The sequence below is a fragment of the Jaculus jaculus genome, chromosome 3, assembly GCF_020740685.1.
Source record: "Jaculus jaculus isolate mJacJac1 chromosome 3, mJacJac1.mat.Y.cur, whole genome shotgun sequence".
NCBI classification, from domain to species: domain Eukaryota; kingdom Metazoa; phylum Chordata; class Mammalia; order Rodentia; family Dipodidae; genus Jaculus; species Jaculus jaculus.
Genome location: NC_059104.1, coordinates 135,269,214 through 135,287,324, shown reverse-complemented (window position 1 = coordinate 135,287,324; position 18,111 = coordinate 135,269,214). Strand labels below are relative to the sequence as shown.

Below are 18,111 nucleotides of genomic sequence, written 5' to 3'. Positions count from 1 at the left end.
GGGATGTAGACAGGATTGAAATCCTGTCTATCACTGTATCTCTTTACTAATGTCACTGTCATTTAGAGATGGGATCTCCATTAAAAACTGGGCCACAGGAGCTGAATACCTACCAATGATCCCAAGTGAATGAGAACCCATTAGTAGTGAGCGTGAGGGAATCTTTCTACCAATTGCAGTGGAAATAGGACATGCAAGGTGATGCCCAGCCAATGCTTCAAGGCTATGCCACCACCCTGGTGAAGACCTTTCTCCCAAACCCAAGGTAGCTGCCAAGGGACAAGTGAATTCCTACAGCAGCCTTTAGGCTCTCAGTTGGCATTCTTGGTCTCTCCATCTCTCACATTTACATACACTCTCTTTTTTTTTCAAGGTAGGGTCTCACTCTAGCCCAAGCTGACCTGGAATTCACTAGGTAGTGTCAGGCTAGCCTTGAACTCACAGTGATCCACCTACCTCTGCCTCCTGAGTGCTGGGGTTAAAGGTGTGTGCCACCACACCTGGCTACACTCTTTTTAGAAACAGATCTTAGTACAGCGACACTGAGGGAGAAGGGAGGGTAGTGAGGGTTACATATGACCCAAATGTAACATGTATGTATTAAAAACTGTCAAAAAAGAACATCAATGGGTACAATAGTGCCATGTCTGTTATAGAGGAAACCAACTGCTAATTGGACTAGAGGACTGCTCCATGGGAGGAAATGCATGCCTGGTACTGAAAACCCAGTCAAAAGCCTATGGCAGGGGAGGTCATGAGCCTTAGGAGTATAAGGGCTGCTGGTGTCTGGCTAAATGTATATATTATGCCCACCAAACTGCCCTGTAAGCACTTTTCTTAACATTCCCACCCATATATTAATGCTACTCTCACATTTGGTTAGGGAACCTTCTCTTTTCAGATGGCAGTGACCTTGGGATGACTCAGAAGGCACCATGGTGCTGAGAAGAAGTGTCAGAGGAGTGCTCAGTACTGAAATGTCTCAATCACACCTTCCAAAGCTCAAGGTCCATTGCAGAAGAGGTGGCAGAAAGAATGCAAGAGCCAAAGGAAGGGTAGGACTCCTTACAATGCAATCTTCCAGATACAAAATGGCCTGGATATCCAGATACAAAATGGCCTGGACCTCGCAGTGCCTGACACTACCTACACAAGACCCTCATAATAAAAGGAAAAGATGATGACATCAAAGTAAAAGAGAGAGTAATTGAGAGGGGAGGGGATATGATGGAGAGTAGATTTGTGAGGGGAAAAGTGGGGGAGGAGTGGGAATTATCATGGTTTATTGTCTATAATTATGGAACTTGTCAATAAAAAAAGGACAGCAGAAAATATGGTTTAAAATCTGTTGATTTTGTCTTCCCCTCCCTTTTCTTCTCTCTTATTTAAGGGAGAGATGAGAGCCACTTGGTGGTGGATTTTATGACCAGGAAGACAGGGAGGGTGGGCGACGTGGTGAGGTTCTAGTAAAAGCAGCAGGGAAGCCTGAGACAGCAGCCCCACGTGGCTTCACTTCATGGGGACTCAGCAGTTTCTGTTAGGACAGAAGCCACTGCTTACAGCAAGAGAGACAAGCTGGAACACCTGCTGCTCACAGGGACCCAGGGAAGCCAGTGGGCAGGGCTAAGTGGGACACGGCTGTCACTGTGGGAATAAGAACACTATCAGTGGAAGCAGTCTGCTCTGCAGTATTCCAAGACAAGCCTTGGGGAGCAAGTGGGAGGTTCCCATTTGCTCTCAGGTGGGCAAACCATAGCCCCATGGCACAGACCACCAGCTCTGTGTTCTGATGACCATGCCCCAGCCATGGCAGGAAGTGGCAAGGACCTTCACCATGGAACCAAATGGCCAACCAGTACTGACACTTTAAGTGACTCTCCTCTCCTGGCTGAATCTAGGAATTCCTTCTTTTAAAATATATGTGTTTTGCCAGGCGTGGTGGCGCATGCCTTTAGTCCCAGGTCTTCTTGGCTAAAACTGACTCCTGCAGCGAGACTCAGCAACGTCCTGCTGCTTTCCCTGCCAGTCACACAAACTAATGTTCAGCAAAATCACCTTGGTGGGAACAGTTTTTAAAGTTACTCAGATAGTCTGCATCTGTCTTTGGCCAAGTATGTGCTTGAGTAGTTTTTTTTTTTTTAAGCCTCTCTTGTTTTTCATCCTCTAAGAGCTTTTTGTTTGTTTTGTTTTGTTTTTGCTGAGACGGGGCCTTATTAAGTGGACAAGATGGGCCTTGAATTCACTTTGTAGCTCAGGTAGGCTTTGAACTTGCAATCCTTCTGCCTCACTCTGTGGACATCTGGGATGACAGGTCTATGTGAGCAGGCTTGGCTTTCGACATTTCTTTTTCTTGGTATTTATACTGTATGTCTTGTTTAAAAAGATTTTTTTTCATTTTATTATTAAAAACTTCATTAAAAAGTTACATAATCCCTTCCCAACACTCTCCTGTCTATCCCTCCCTGTTCTTCCTCTAGTGAACTCCCTCTTCTAACTATCCCTTACAGAGATTTTTGTACATGCATTTTGGTGCTCTACATTTATTTGGAGTGATTACTGATGTACTATGGTTGAAACTTAACTATCATAGGAGCTTTCTGTTTGTCCTGCCTGATCGCCTTCCTTTCCTCTCTTTCTGCTTTACTGTAGAAGCACTGGTTCTCTCCCAGCCCAGAGCGTGTAAAGTGCTCACAGCTATAAGGTCAGTGGGGCTGCTCTGCTGACATACAAACTTGCTTTTCCCCCAGAAGTACTGAGTCAAATGGTGCAGAGGCTGGTTTTTCAAACTTCACAGGTAATTCTGATGGACAATTCTCTTCCTACAGCTTCGAAGGGTAGATCAGAAACAGTCCTTTGGTGTCCGCAACATTTCTCAGCACTTCAGCTGTCCCTACAGGGCTCACATGCTGTTCTGGTTACACTTCAGCCTAGGATGGCTGGCCATGTCCACTGTGAATAGGCAGAAAGCTCAGTTAAAGTTACTATCTGAAAATGTTCTCCTAAGTATATCTGAGATACCTAGAAGAAGCAAATGCTTGGGGGGTGGGGGGTGGGGAGAGGAGAGGGCACCACGTGGCCAGCGGTTTGCTAGTTGGCCCAGCTTTTCCTCGAGTATAAGGTCTGGAACCCCAAGACCAGAAGTCCAAATGTCTGCATCCACCTCCCTTCTTTCCAGCTTCTCTGATTCCCAGGAGGTTCTCTGGAGGACTGGCGTGTCTTTCTCTAAGAGCCTAGCGATGTGTGTGTCAATTCAATCACCATGCATAGTGGGCTTATTTTAGTTTTATTGTGAGTCATGACTACTACAATCTTGATGGCACTGTGGCTTGGAATGATACAGTCACCTTGTGTAGTCCTGAGCCCTTGTTGTCTATATAAATGGAGGTTGCCTTTAACGTTGACCACCAAGCCCATGCTGTTTCAGGTGCACCTTGATCTCTTCTGAAGTTAGATGAGTGCTCTCAGTGTATCACAGACTGTTGAAACTGGTAGGTCAATTTCATTTTCAACAAGTCAAATGCAGAAAGAGAAAGTGGAGGATAGAACAATACAAACACAATGGTTTAGCAGGAAGACATTCTGAACTAAGATAAGACCAAAATAAATCAACAAACAATATTTTAACTTGACACATAAAAGTAATATTTTAGTGTGACCTTCCACAAAAATAATTAATAATAATAAACCAACAACTATGCTCTAAAATGAACAGAGGCATTTAGATATTATATCACATTATACATATAGTGCATATAGTATGGGACTCATAAAAGTAAATACGCAGAGAAAGTTTGAGACTTGTTTTGTTCTATTTTTACTACGATTCTTCAACAGAAGTATTGTTGGGGAAAGAATCCTGAAGAGTTTTTGCCTGTTTTCTTGTTTTTGCTTAGCATGAAGTTTTAAAAACACATTTTTATTAAAAACCAAACTCCTTGTACTATTTAGTGTGCATAGGACCCTTTCTACTGAAAGGGCCTGGTGAGCTGCATTGGTTGTCTCACATTATGCAGTCTGAATGGGTTTGATAGTGAGATGAAACTGTGTGCCTTCTCCTTCCTGTTTCCAAGAATTCTTCCAGGGCAGGCAGCTTCCACAGTGCCACCCCAGAGGCTCTGGCTTCCTGGTGACATGGCTCCCTGAGCAACCTGACTCAGGATTCATTCTCCCTAGAAGCTGATGAATCCTCACAGTCCACGGCAGCTCTGTGGCCTGCGGATGGGTCTCGGAGCAGCATAACGCAGCTTTTCTCTTAGAGAGAAAAGAAGTGAGAAGCCAGCAAAAGACAAGAAGAAAGGGCCAACACTCTCTTCCCTCACCATAGAACCCCACGCAAGAGGACTTGGGTGATCTGAAATTATCTTTTGGAGAAACAGACACATTATGACCACCTCAAGTGGAAGTTGTCTTTTGCATATTTCCCGAGGTGCCTCATATAGCACAGTAATTGTGAAAACCATGCCTTTCATTCAGACCCCTCATACAAAGTCCAGTCAGATTTCTGTCCTCCACACAGTGGGGGACATCACAGTACAAAGAGGGCCGTCAACACCAACACCACCGGAGACACAGGCACTCCCACTTCTGGTATTTCACTGGATGCTCACTCCAACCTGTGAGGTAGCCGCATGGACACGTGGGGCGCTCTGGAGATGCTCAAGGCAGGAAGTAACCCTGGAAGCCTGTCTCCTGGGCTGCTGCTTCTGCAACTGCCTCATGGCCACTTCGAATACACCTTCTGGGAATGGCTGGCTGTTGGGGCCGAGGACCATGAGAAAGCGGGTTTCCTTGGCACATGCCAAAGTCACCCGGAGGATGCACACACTGAGAAGGGCCTAAGCCAAGTGAGCTCCTGAAGAAGTCAACCGCTTCAAGTGCGTGAGCAAAGGAACAATGAAAACGGACGGCTGCTCGAGAAAGCTCTGAAATCTCTGACCAGCCTGAGTCCTGGCTGCAGGAACAGCCACGGCTATGCCCAGATCTATCACTTAATCACAAGGCAACAACATTCTGTTGAACACTCTTTGAAGGGAGGGAAGGACCAGGACAAGTGGGTAGGAGGCTAGCTGAGGCAACATAGGAGACCCCATCGCAAACAAAAGGAAGGAAGGGCAAATGATGGGTCTCTATGTGCCCGCAGCAGTGGAGTGAGAAGCATTTCACTTCCAACAGTCTTTGCAGCACCCCGGGGTGGCTTCCTGCTAATGACAATGCTGACCATTGGGGATGAGGTGCCTGTCGGCCCCAACACCATTCTTCACACAGTCTATCTCTTTGCCTTTGGTGTCCTCTTCCTCTTCCTCCTCTTCTTCTTCTTCATCATCACTTCTCACATCCTGAATATTCTAGACAAAAGAAAGAATTGGCTGTGAGTGGCAACCTTCCAGAAAACGTCTTAAGTGAATATGCAAACAAATGGACCAGGTCCAAGGGATGTCTCCCAGTAAAGAAACCCAGTGCCCATGTGATCCCTCCATGAAGACAGACAACAGAATGGGGTCATAAAACAAACTTCAGCAAGCTTAAATAACTGAACACTGATTGTGCCAATGGTTACATGAATATACACATGTGCTCTAACTCACAGAACTAAATACTGATCAGAAAAGTATACACAGGGCTGGAGAGATTGCTCAGTGGTCAAGGCACCTGCTAGCAAAACCTAAAGACCCATAAAGCCATATGCATAAAAGGGGCACATGCATCTGGAATTTATTTGTAGCAGCTAGAGGTCTGGTACTCCCACACTCATATCCTCTCTCCCAATAATAAATAAAAATATTTTTAAAAGTACACCTTCTGGGCTGGAGAGATGGTTCAGCAGTTAAGCGCTTGCCTATGAAGCCTTAGGACCCCAGTTGGAGGCTTGATTCCCCAGTATGCACATAAGCCAGATGCACAAGGTGGCACATGCATCTGGAATTTGCTTGCAGTGAGTGGATGCCCTGATGCACCCATTCTCTCTCTCTCTCTCTCTGTCTGTCTGTTGTTCTCAAACAAACAAAAAAAAAAGTACAGCTTCTGATGATACATTCTAAATAACACCTTTTCATGTAGTGTGTTGTGGTGTGGGGGGGAGAGGTGGTGTGGTGTGGTGTGTGCTGTGGTATGTGCAGTGTATGCATGTGTGTGCCCCATGCATGTGTGTAATCCAGAAAAGAATGTTGGGTGTTCTTCCTCTCTTGCTCGCCTGCTTTCCTTTAGGCAGAGTCTCCCACTGAACCTGGTGCTGTCTTTTTTGTTTTCTTGTTTTTTGGTCAGACTGGTTGGCCAGCAACTCACAGCAATTCTCCCATTTCTATTCCCCACAAGATTCAAATTCCAAGCATGTGTGGCCCTGCCCAGCTACTTACATGGGAGCCAGGTAATCAGACTCAGGACCAGACCCTCAGGCTACTTCACAAAGTGCTCTAAACTGCTGAGCCACCCCCACTTCCAGGATTTCTTTTTACAAAGCAGACAATGGTTTTCTAAGTAAAATGTTATTCACGTGGGTATTTTGCTTATTGGTATATTGTTATTGCTGATAATTAGGATGTTTTCAATTGTAGTTTTATGTGTATGTGTGCACATGTTCATGTGTGAGGAAGCACGTGTGTGTAGGTGCATTTGTATGCAAGTGGCTATGTGTGGGGAGGCCAGAGGACAACTTTGGTGTCATCCTCGAGAATGCCATCTACTTCCTTTGAGACAGGGTCTCTCAGTGACCTGGAGATCATCAATTAGGCTAGTTTGGCTGGCCAGCAAGCCCCAGGGCTTGTCCCCTCTTTGCCTCCCCAGTGCTGAGATTACAGGTGCATTCAATCACTTCTGGCATTTTCACGTGGACATTTGGGATCTAACTTAAGTCCTCATGCTTGTGAGGTAAACACATGACCCAGAGCCATCTCCACAGCCCCTCCGTTTACTTTATGGAGAAAGCTCTTTCAAGACAGCTCGTAATCGAGGGTTATGTTCTTCGTCTTTTCTCATGGCTTCTTAACATTATTTTGCAAGGAAATTTGGAAATAAAGCAGTGTCCCTGAGGAAGGGGAGTGAAATCACTATATATCAGTCCTTATTACAAAAAATAAAATATAGTGAAGATTGCTAAAACAGGAGAACTCTGAAAATCTCATGCTGGACATGACCTCAGGGTCACTTGCTAAGCCAGTTCACAAGTGTTTCCACTAAAACCTCAGCGTAGAAGAAGAGAAAAAAAACCATGAAGGGTGAAGGCCATTTCCTCACACATCATTTTTCAAGATGATAGCCATTACCACATGACTAATCCCAGTCTCCCCTTAAGAGTCTCTGGGGAGATGTGGTCAAACACCTCCTCTGGGCCAATCTCCATGCAAAGAAGACTTTGGAAAACATCAGCATCCACACATTGCTAACTTCATCGGGCTGTCCTCTGTATAATATGTGCTTAATTACAATGCAGAACTTTTAAAATAAAAATAAAAAAGTGTCACTGCAAATGCTGAGGAGTATACTGAGTCTACAACAGCAAAGAGGCAACAGAGAAAGATATCCTTACTCTGATCTGCTGGGGTCAGGATTATGGCGGCTCCCCTACATAGGTGGGGCCTCCCAGGACAGGATGGTGGGAACTGCCACATCTTTCATGGTCATTGCCCCTGACACCACCTTCTTTCTTCAAAGACATTCATAGATGACAAGGGAACTTGAGCAAGAACAAAGAACCCATTTATTTTTTTCTCCAGAAAGGTAAGCTAGCATCTACCTATCCATTTCTCTCCCAAGATGTGAAAAACTGCATTAGCTGAAAGAGAAACCTGGCCTGGTCCTGAGGATGCCGTTCTGTCTGACCCTGGCCACATACTCCATGCTCTTATCTCTATAAGGCTCTGGACCATGGGCTACAAGGGATCTTACTGGTCACAATAATAGGGACCATTAGCAACTTCTACTGAGAGGCTTTGGATACTGGCATCCTGCATACACCACACATCCCACCAGGGATGTGTTTATGACACTCATGCCTAGAAGGTAACTATACTTTATAGCCAAGATCACTAGTTCCTGCATGGTTTTAATAGGTGCCCTGTCTGTCCTCCATATCACTGAGCGCCACATCAGCAGATTCAAAAAACTGAAGCCAAGAACTATTGAAAAAATGCATACTGGGTGGGAGAGATGGTTTAGTGGTTAAGACACTTGCTTGCAAAGCCTAAAGACCCATGTCCCACATAAGCTAGATGGACAAGGTGTCACAAGCGTGCAAGGTACACATGAGCACAAGATGGTGCACACCTCCGGAGTTTGATTACAGCGGCTGGGGGCCCTGGTGTGCCAATTCTCTCTCTCATAAATTTTTTTTCATGCATCTGTACTAAGCACATAACTTTTGCTAATATTTCCTAGAAAACATATAGCATGACAACTTTTTACATAACATCAGCACTGCATTAGGTCTTGTAAGTTACCTGGAGGTGATTTAAGCATAGGCAAGGTGATGCACAAGTTCCCTGCAACTCCTAGGGCATTTTATGGAAGGGACTTGAGTATGCAGGGGATTTTGTTTCTTCTGCAGGTATACAGGGACAACTAACTGTATTCTGAATTTTTCAGAAATGAAGTTATATATATATGTGTGTGTGTGTGTCAAAAGAAGAGTATATTTGTTTGACTCTGAACCTCAAGAAAACTCCACGAAGCCCTGTTGCTGATGGCACAACAACCAAGGGCACGTGAGTCACTAGAACACCACATCAGCATCAGTCCACACCTGCACTTTCCCACTCATGAGACTCCACAAATGCCCAAGTAGGAACCTGCCACCATGTACTTCCTGGTGTGGTCATGCACATGTGTAACAGAGCAAGTGTGTAAAATTTTTAAAAATGACTCATTGTGTGCTGGGGGATGGCTTAGCAGCTAAGGCATTTGCCTGCAAAGCCAAATGATCCAGGTTCGATTCCCCAGGACCCATGTTAGCCAGATGCACATGCGTCTGGAATTCGTTTGGAGTAGCTAGAGGCCTTGGCGTGTCCATTCTTTCTCTCTCTCTCTCCTCCCCTCTTTCTCTGTCAAATAAATGAATAAAAGTAAAATATATTTTAAAAAAATGTCTCATTGTATCCTTCTTATGACAGTTGGAGCATTATATAACCTTTTGAAATTATGTTTACAGGTAAATTACATTACCTAGGAATTGAATTTCAGGCTAGTGAAGGAAGGGTTGTGAGTTTGGTGGGATTGGGCCCCACTGGTTTCCATGATGAGACAAACCCTGAAAGAAGCCCTGTGGATTGTCTGGGGGTAAGAGTTTGTTAAGATAGACATATAGAATTTTTTTCATGTAAGATTGTATAATGTAACTCGGAAAGTATGTTATTCAAATATTATATTCAGTGCTATCATGTGCATGCCATCTGTAACAGAACAAAACAGCACTGACACTTGAGGCTTACCCAGCGTGGGCATGGACTGAGCTGTCAGAATGAACAGCAATAGTTCCTCTTCACACCATCAGACCTAGGAACCATTCTCTTTACTTTAAAACAGAGGAAACTTTATTTTTTTATTTTTAAAAATCTTATTAACAAAGAAAATAAACAACACTCATGTAACATACAAAATGATAAAAACTAAAAGTTCAATATCTGAGAACCAGAATAAGTTTATTTAATTAATTGTGATGCAATATATTTAGTATACTGCTTTGTTGCAGAAATTAGCACCGGCTGGTGGATAAAATGATACATAATTATAATGTTCATTAAAATATGTGTACATTTTGGCTGTAAAAATGAACAAAAATAGAAATGCAAAAAAAAAAAAAAAACAGAGGAAACTAAGGCTCAGCCAGGTGAAGTGACTTTAACAAAACCACACAGCTACGAGATGCACATCGGGTGCAAACACAGTGCTCTATGGACCCCTGCTGGAGAGAGAAGGTGGTGCAAGTCAGCAATAAGGTACAGAGGGCTTCAGGAAGCTGGTACCCAGCTCTGACCGAAGCCAGGATTTTGCCTAAGAATGTGGATCCTTTCCTCTCCTCTCCACTGGCTGTCTCCCCACCCCATCTCACCATGCTCTTCCTACTGTCAGGCCTGACCTCTAGGCACCCCTAATGACTATTATTATTAATACATGTAGTAATAATAAATTATCTATATATTATTTATATATTATTGAGACAAAAAATTGTATGTTCTATTTTATTCAATTAGAGTGGATGTTCAAGACCTTGGGGGGGGGGGGTGTGCTTGGCAACCTAGTAAGGAATCACAACCAACCATTTATAAAAACACTAGCTGAGGTACACTAGCAAAATAAACTTTTTCTAATTAGCAGGAACCAGAAAAGCTTAAGTTACAGACTACCATCCATATCCTAAAAAAGCAATCACAACTGCAAATCTTTTCCAGAAATTGAATTACTTACTAGAAATAAAACAAAATCAGACTTGGATTAGGGAGAACCAGGAATGCACACACTTGAGGGTCAGTGTTTTCTGGAATTCTGCTATGATTATCAGTACTTTTCTTATACCAACAGCAACCACCTTCTTGTATTTTACTACTCTTCCCGCAGCTTCCCAATCCCTCTTCCTGGGTCTTGTTACAGGTTACCATTCTAGGCAATTACAATTTGTCTCATGCAAACTGTGGCCCTGAACTCTGCAACAAATCATTAAAGGCCCAAGAACATACACGTGTGAAAAAAGATTTAAAAACTCCTTTGAAGGTTGAAGGGGTGGGCCTAGGCTTCAGCAACCAAAGGGCTGTGGGGCTTTAGGTACTGGGATGGATTCCAGCATCTGCTCATTATCTGCAGACCAGGCCCCCAGGGAAGGTCTTAGTAGTCCTCATTAAAGACAGCATGTTACTATTTGGAAAGCCAGAGATAACTTCCTCTCTAGAACTAGCAAACATGCACTCTATTCTATGCATTTCTATTCTAGTTGAACTTTTTCCAGAAATGACCTAGGTCCTTTATAACAAACTATTAACAAGATAATTCATCCCACCTCACTGGAGATGGGGGAATATCAATACTGCAAGGTCTTTAAAGACTTGTGGGGCTAAGGCAATGGCTCAGTGAACAAAGGCACTTTCTTGCAAAAAGCCTGCTGGCCTGGGTTCAATTCCCCAGCTGCTCACACAAAGCCGGACGGGTGTCTGTTTGCAGTGGTAAAGAGACTCTGGTGTATGCAAGTGCGCATATGCGCACACACACACACACACACACACACACACACACACACACACACACACGCACATACATACAGATAAATGTTTAAAAGTTTGGTTTCACAAGAAGCTGATGGGAAGAATGAGGAACAAGTTGCTAGTTCTGCCAATAGGGAAGGCTCTGGAGTGCTCGCATCACTAAATGGAACCAGTCTTAGCAAATGCTGCACATCATATGCACAAGATCAAACTTTCATTGAGGCTTTCAAAGAAGCTTGACATCAGTACTATGAAGGAGCGCCTTGACCAATCAGAGAGTACCCATACACTAGCACAAATAGAAAATCCTGAATCTGGAACCAAAATTACCTTCTCTTGATTTAAATCCTATCAAAAACCAAGGCTATCCTTTGAAGAACAGAGTCGAGAAGCAAGGGCATAGAGATGAACACACCTAGAAACTCACTTATTCCAAGACTTGGAGGGTCCCTAAAGCACTGCAATACATCCGGCAGCTATGCGCCATGTCTTTGGAGACTCATGAAGAGAGTGAGTAAACCTATAATATCGTATGGTCAATGGATTTGTCACTGTCAAACCTCTTTGGTCCAGAACAGCAGGACAAGGTAATAAGCCCTGGCTTCCTACACTCTTCAAAGTCTTTTAGAAGTATTATTTTGTTGTGGTGGTGGTAGTGTACATATAGCATTGGCTATCCTAACCATTTTAAGCATGATCATCACAGTGCTATTAAACACATTTGTTATGTTACACAGTCACCAGCATCCCCTGAGCCCAGAGCTCTTTCAATCCAGTGGAAATAAATTCCATACCTGTTAAAGACAACTTCCTATTCCACATCCCCCCACCCCAGTCCCTGGCAAACACATTCAGCTTTTCTGTCTATGAAGTTGACTAATCCAGGTCCTCATATACATGAAATCATACAGTATGGATCTTCATATGCTTATTTTATTCACTTAGCAGATATACTCATATCCATGTTATTGAGAAGCTATCTTTCTTTTCCCTCCTTCCTTTCCTTCCCCCTCCTCCTCTCTTTTTTGGTGTGTGTGCAGACATGTGTGTAGAGGCATGCTTTCCGCAGGACCTATATGGACATTAGGGGACAACCTTGGGGGTATTGGTCCTCGCCTTCCACTTTGTTTAATTTTCACAAAGTCTGATTTGCCTGTATTTTCTTTTTTCAGTTATGCCTTTGGTGTCATATTTAAGAAACCAGTGCCAAATCCAGTGTCATAAAGCTTTCTCCTATGTTTTCTTCTAAGAATATTAGATTTTACAATGAAGTTTTTGATCCATTTAAAGTTCATTTTTTTTGTATATGGTGTTATGTGAGAATCAAATTTTATTCTTTTGTATGTGAATGCCCGATTTCAAGCAAATATTTGCTTAAAAAACTGTTCTTTCAAGCTGGGCGTGGTGGTGCACGCCTTTAATCCCAGCACTCGGGAGGCAGATGTAGGAGGATCGCTGTGAGTTCGAGGCCACCCTGAGACTACATAGTGAATTCCAGGTAAGCCTGAGCCAGAGTGAGACCCTATCTCGAAAAACCAAAAAAAAAAAAAAAAGACTGTTCTTTCCCTACTGAATGGTCTCAGTGGCACAGCAGACATCCTTGCCCAGGTGTGTGAGACTGACTTCTGAGCTCGCTTTCGTTCCCTTCTTCTAACAGTACCATGCTTGTCTTCATGAGTGCAAGGTTGGGGTGAGGCTGAAAATCTAGAAGTATGGTCCACCACCTTTGCTCTTTTTCCAGATCATTTTTCTGTTCATATTAACCTACTTACAGTTGCCTATTTGTGGAAGGAAAGTGAAGAAAATATCTACAACTGGTTCATGTATTTAGAATGCTTCCTCTCAAAGTTCAGAACCAGACAGTCTCAATTCACCAACATAGAATACATTCTATTTTGAGTTTTTACATTTCTAAACAAAACTTACTTATTAAACTATAATGAAAAATTTTCATTTAGTTATAATTTAATTATTGGATTATCAAATTATAATATGCTATTTGACTTACTTTTGATTCATTAGCAGTTCTATCATTTTGCTAAGACTTAGCAAAATTAATTAATTTTAATACAGAGAGAAAGAAAGAGAGAGAATGGGCATGCCAGGGCCTCTAGCCACTGCAAACGCATTCCATATGTATGCGCCTCCTTATGCATCTGGCTTATGTGGGTATCATGGAATCGAACTTTAGTTATTTGGCTTTGCAGGCAAGCTCCTTAACCACTAAGCCATCTCTCTGGCCCCGACTTAGAGACTTTTAAAATGATCTTCCAGAAAAGTAAGTTTTAGGGCTGGAGAGATGGCTCAGCAGTTACACACTTGCCTGATAAGCCTAAGGACCCGAGTTTAAGGCTTGATTCCCAGGACCCACATTAGCCAGTTGCACAAGGGGGCGCACGCATCTGGAGTTTGCTTACAGTGGCTGGAGGCCCTGGTGTGCCCATTCTCTCTCTCTCTCTGCCTCTTTCTCTGTCTGTCACTTTCAAATATATAAATAAAAATAAAAAATTAAAAAAATAATTAATAAAAAGAAAAGTTTTAGTCCTAGACATACTCTGACAAATGTCTTCATTTGTTACAATTTATTTATTATTTAGTTGAAAGAGAGAGAGAAAGAGGCAGATAGAGAGAGGATGGGTGCACCATGGCCTCTAGCCACTGCAAATGAGTTCCAAGCCATTTCTCCACACCTAAATCTTTTCATTTTCCATAGAGATAAAAATTGCAGACTTCAGTTGACACACCTTGTAAGAGCCCAGCCCTAGCACACAGGGTGGCTTTTGATTAAAGCAAACAAGCAAATATGGGTTTCTTTCATTCTCTTCATATTATCTAAAATACACAAAAATGCACCAGACTCTGTTGTAACCACCAAATTTTGCTAGATACAAAATGACCTGGCTACATATGTACACTTTACTTTGGAGATTTAAACAGATTTTTCTCTAATCACCATATTTTACCTCCTTTAGCAATGGCTTCAGGTTTATAGTGAAAGTTTCTCAACTCTACCTGTGTAACAGTGTGAAAGATCATTTAAAACTATCTATTGAGAGCTGGAGAGAATGTTTAGCAAATTAAGGCACTTGCCTGCAAAGCCTAAGGACCCAGCATCCATGTAAGCCAGATTCATGAGGTGGCATACATGTCTGGAGTTTATCTGCAGTGGCTAAAGGCCCCGGCATGCCCATTCTTTCTCTCTATCTAAGTCTCTCTCTCACAAATAAATAAATAAAATATTTTAAAAATATACATATTGAAAGTTAAGGTAGGAAACGTTTAGGAGATACACCTGGAAATAGGGGTTAAGTCCAGAGAATTTTTCTTTAAGCCTTAAATATTATAGCTTGTTTCAAAGACTAATACTCAAGAGATTAAGAAAAACCTTAAATAATTCATATGCACCATTAAGAAGGAAAAATATTATCTTGGTAGAAAAGTATAAAGGCAAATGACAGGAGAGGCAACACTAATAAACTGTACAAGAGGGGCTGGAGAGATGGCTTAATGGTTAAGGCGCTTGCCTGCAAAGACTCAGGTTCAATTCCCCAGATCCCACATAAGCCAGATGTACATGGTGGCACATGTGTCTGGAGTTCATCTGCAGTGGCTGGAGGCCCTGGTACTGTGCCCATATTCATTCATTCTCTCTCTCTCTCTCATAAGTAAATAAAAAATAAAAGTATTTAAAACACTCATGGGGAAATGCAACCTGAAAAAGCAAGATGAAACTTCATTCCTCAAGCTGAAAACTCTGTTAATGCCAAAAGATGAAAAGGATTCAAGGAAGAAGGAGTTTTATATACCTGGTTTGAAGCATTGTTGATAACATCATGCAAAGTTTTCCAGCAATTTCATGTTTCTAAGTATTTACATCCATGCTTACAAGGAAGGATGTATCAGTATGAATAATCTTATAAATAATGAAGAAATAGCTGCCTGATATTATACATTAGATCCCATCACTTGTGAAAAGTTTAAAAATAGAGAAAATACCACTCTAATAATAATTATCTAAACATAATAAGCATGGGTAGAAGGACGCTACCTTTAAGAGATGGTCCCCTCTGCAGAGAAGAAAGGAAGAGAGGGTGACAGAAGAGTCAGACTGTGCTGGAATGGCATCTCATCTTTGGTAGGTTCTTTTAGGTGATTTCATCAAGTACATAGTAAGCATCCAATATATTTTTGATCATTGATGACTGAGTCAATGAGTGAAGGAATGAATTTAAATCACAACATTACTGAAATGCCACATAAATGTAGATGACCTGTCCTCCAGGCTCCAAATGCAAATAATGAAGCTAGCAATCGTGTGGCTCTTCAACGACTCTAGCACAGTGTGGTCTCCTCCTGCAGCCTTCCGTCTTTCAGCAGATGGAACGACCACTTACTCAGGTGCACACAGCAGCAGACCCCTAAAAGTTCGCCTCAATTGCTGCCTCTTCTGAGAGACGCCGTTTTCCTTTCTAACATAGTCATGCAACAATCAGCTCTCCAGAAGTTTTCTCTGTGGCTTTCAACGTGTGTCAAATCTCTGTGGCTAGGTTCCAGATTCTGAACGGCCTGTGACCTCAGAGTGATCCCCACAGCAGTCAGTGGAGCTGAGACACAGCTGCATGTAATTTGGTCCCCAGACACCTACTGACCTGCAGACCTTGGCAGCAGGACTTGTGACCATCATTTTAGATAGTTCATGCTGGACAGTGCCACTTCTCCATCTCCAAGGAGAAAGAGTGCTTTTATTGGCAATATTTCTGAATAAGGAAATTTCAAAAAGTGTCACGCCTGCTCTTCTCTAGGGACTGGCAAAATACGATCTGTGCTTTGACAATTCCAATTCACCAGCCCATCTTTAAAAGGAAATGGGAACTACATCGCCACCTACTGGCCCTTAATAGAACAGCCACTACACAAGGCTGTTCCACACCAGATTCCCAATCTGCTGTGAAAGGTGTAAACAGAGAGCACAACCTAATGACAGCATGAACCAGCACCACAGAAACCTTCCTCCAGGATAGCAAACTAAAAGATATAACCCTTAATAAGGGGAGGGGCACTTCGGCAGAAGGGTCCTGGAGAGGGTGGAGGAAGCTTAATCTTAAAACCATGAGCACTGGCTAGTAAGTCCCATTGCCAGAAGTGGATTTCAGCCCACACTGAGCTGTTGGTCAGTTGGGGAGACCCATAAAGTCCCCAGAATAATGAAGGTCATTGCCAAAGCACTTGGTTTCCCTTCAGATCTAAATGGTAAGACCTACTGTTGAAGACACGACGGGCTGCGGACACAGGACAATGATAGATCATACTGGAACTAAGATGGAAACCAGCTTCCTGCTGGCTAGTCCTCACTGTGCTGGACAGTGCTATGCGGGCTGCTGGGGGATAATGGCCACCATCAGAGTGAACAGCATGGGACCCTGCAAGCTATGAAATCAACCATCCATACAAGATATACACATCTGTGCAATAGTGGCATGCAGCCTGTGCAGGTAATCAACAGCTCTCTGATTAGATATGAGGCCTCCTCAGTGGGAAATAACTCATACTTGGTACTGAGAACCAAGTCTGAATTCTATGTAAAGGAAGGTGATGAACTCCATAGAGAAGCTCCCACTGGTCTTTGGCTAAGAAGAGTGGCTATACCCATCAAAAAGTCTCTTAAATAACTACACTCATCCCCTTTAATCTAAGGTGCTCTTACTCTTGGTTGGAGAATCTGTTTTACACATGGCAGTAAAAAAAAAAAAAAAAAAATGGAAAGAACCAAGATCCATCAATATGACAAGAAAATATAGCCCACTGCCTAGCCTGAGACAAGCCACCTTTATCATACCAGCCAGGGCCCAGGAGACATCACAGAAGAAGTGGCAATTTAAGCACGAGCGTTGCTCTCACTGCTAGCCTAATAACCAGTACCAGGGAGACTGTGATAGACACCGAGGACAACCAAAACTCATCAAAGCAGAAATGCAGAGGTTGCAGAGAGCTCAACACTAAAGCAGATTTATAACACATGCGCCAAGGCTCAGGGAACATTATGGAAGAGGTAACAGAAATATGGCAAAAGCCACATGGTGGTAAGAAGGATCCTTAGGCCTTGTCCTTCCCCGCCACAGAGACTGACTGATTCATAAGCCCACAGTGAGTACCAAAACCTCCACTGAGGAGAGGCCTTGGTGGAATGAGGTCAGGGGAAAGGGGAACATGGCCAACACATTATGTTCATACAGTAAAATTCACAATTAAGAACATTTTAAAAAGAGTGCTGAGATATTGGTTCCCACGGTGCTTGGAGATAGTTCTGCCTTAGAGCCTGAGGCCAACAAAGCCCCAGATACCTAGAGCTGTATGGTCATCTGGCTGCAGTGGGTGGGCTCCACCTCAGTTTACCCTCATACACTATACCAACATCATTCTGTGGGGTGGTAGAGGCTGGGAAATACTGCTTAGACTCTGCCTGCAAGACAAATGAAAATTTTTCAAAAAGAAGAAACCTTGGTTCATTTTTTTTTTTCTATGTAGAAATCTTCCTAATCAACATGACAGCCTGAACTAGAGACAATAAGCTGTGTAGTCAAAACTGGAACCATGTACTCCCTGCAGACAGCAAGGTGTGTGCGCAGTGGGCAGATGAGAGTGGCTAATGCTAGTGAGACCCAGCAAAATGTGACCTGAGTTTTAAGTAGGAGTGACCGGAAGACAGTTGGGTAAAGAACATTTCAGGAAGAAGATATAGCAGGTGTAAAGAAAGATTTCACAGGCCAAGTCTATTTAGTTCAGATTCACTTCCAAATTCAAGGGGAAGGCACTGAACATTGCTGTTCAAAGTATGGAGGTATATCAGTGACCAGTGCAGAGAATATGCCTGCCCGCTGTGAGCTTCTACTCTGAATAGGGAACTGGTGATTACAGCAGTGTTCTTTGC

At 43.0% G+C, this 18,111-nt stretch overlaps 1 protein-coding gene across 1 annotated transcript in view; it reads right to left on the bottom strand.

Annotated features, from left to right (window-relative positions):
- Window positions 1–3,720: 3,720 nt before the first annotated feature.
- Cers3 (ceramide synthase 3) overlaps window positions 3,721–18,111 on the bottom strand; it is a 122,306-nt gene continuing 107,915 nt past the window's right edge. The window contains exon 12 of the mRNA XM_045145508.1: window positions 3,721–5,345. Within this exon, the coding sequence (XP_045001443.1) occupies window positions 5,202–5,345 (144 nt within the window). The 3' untranslated portion in view covers window positions 3,721–5,201. The remainder of the gene's footprint in view (window positions 5,346–18,111) is intronic.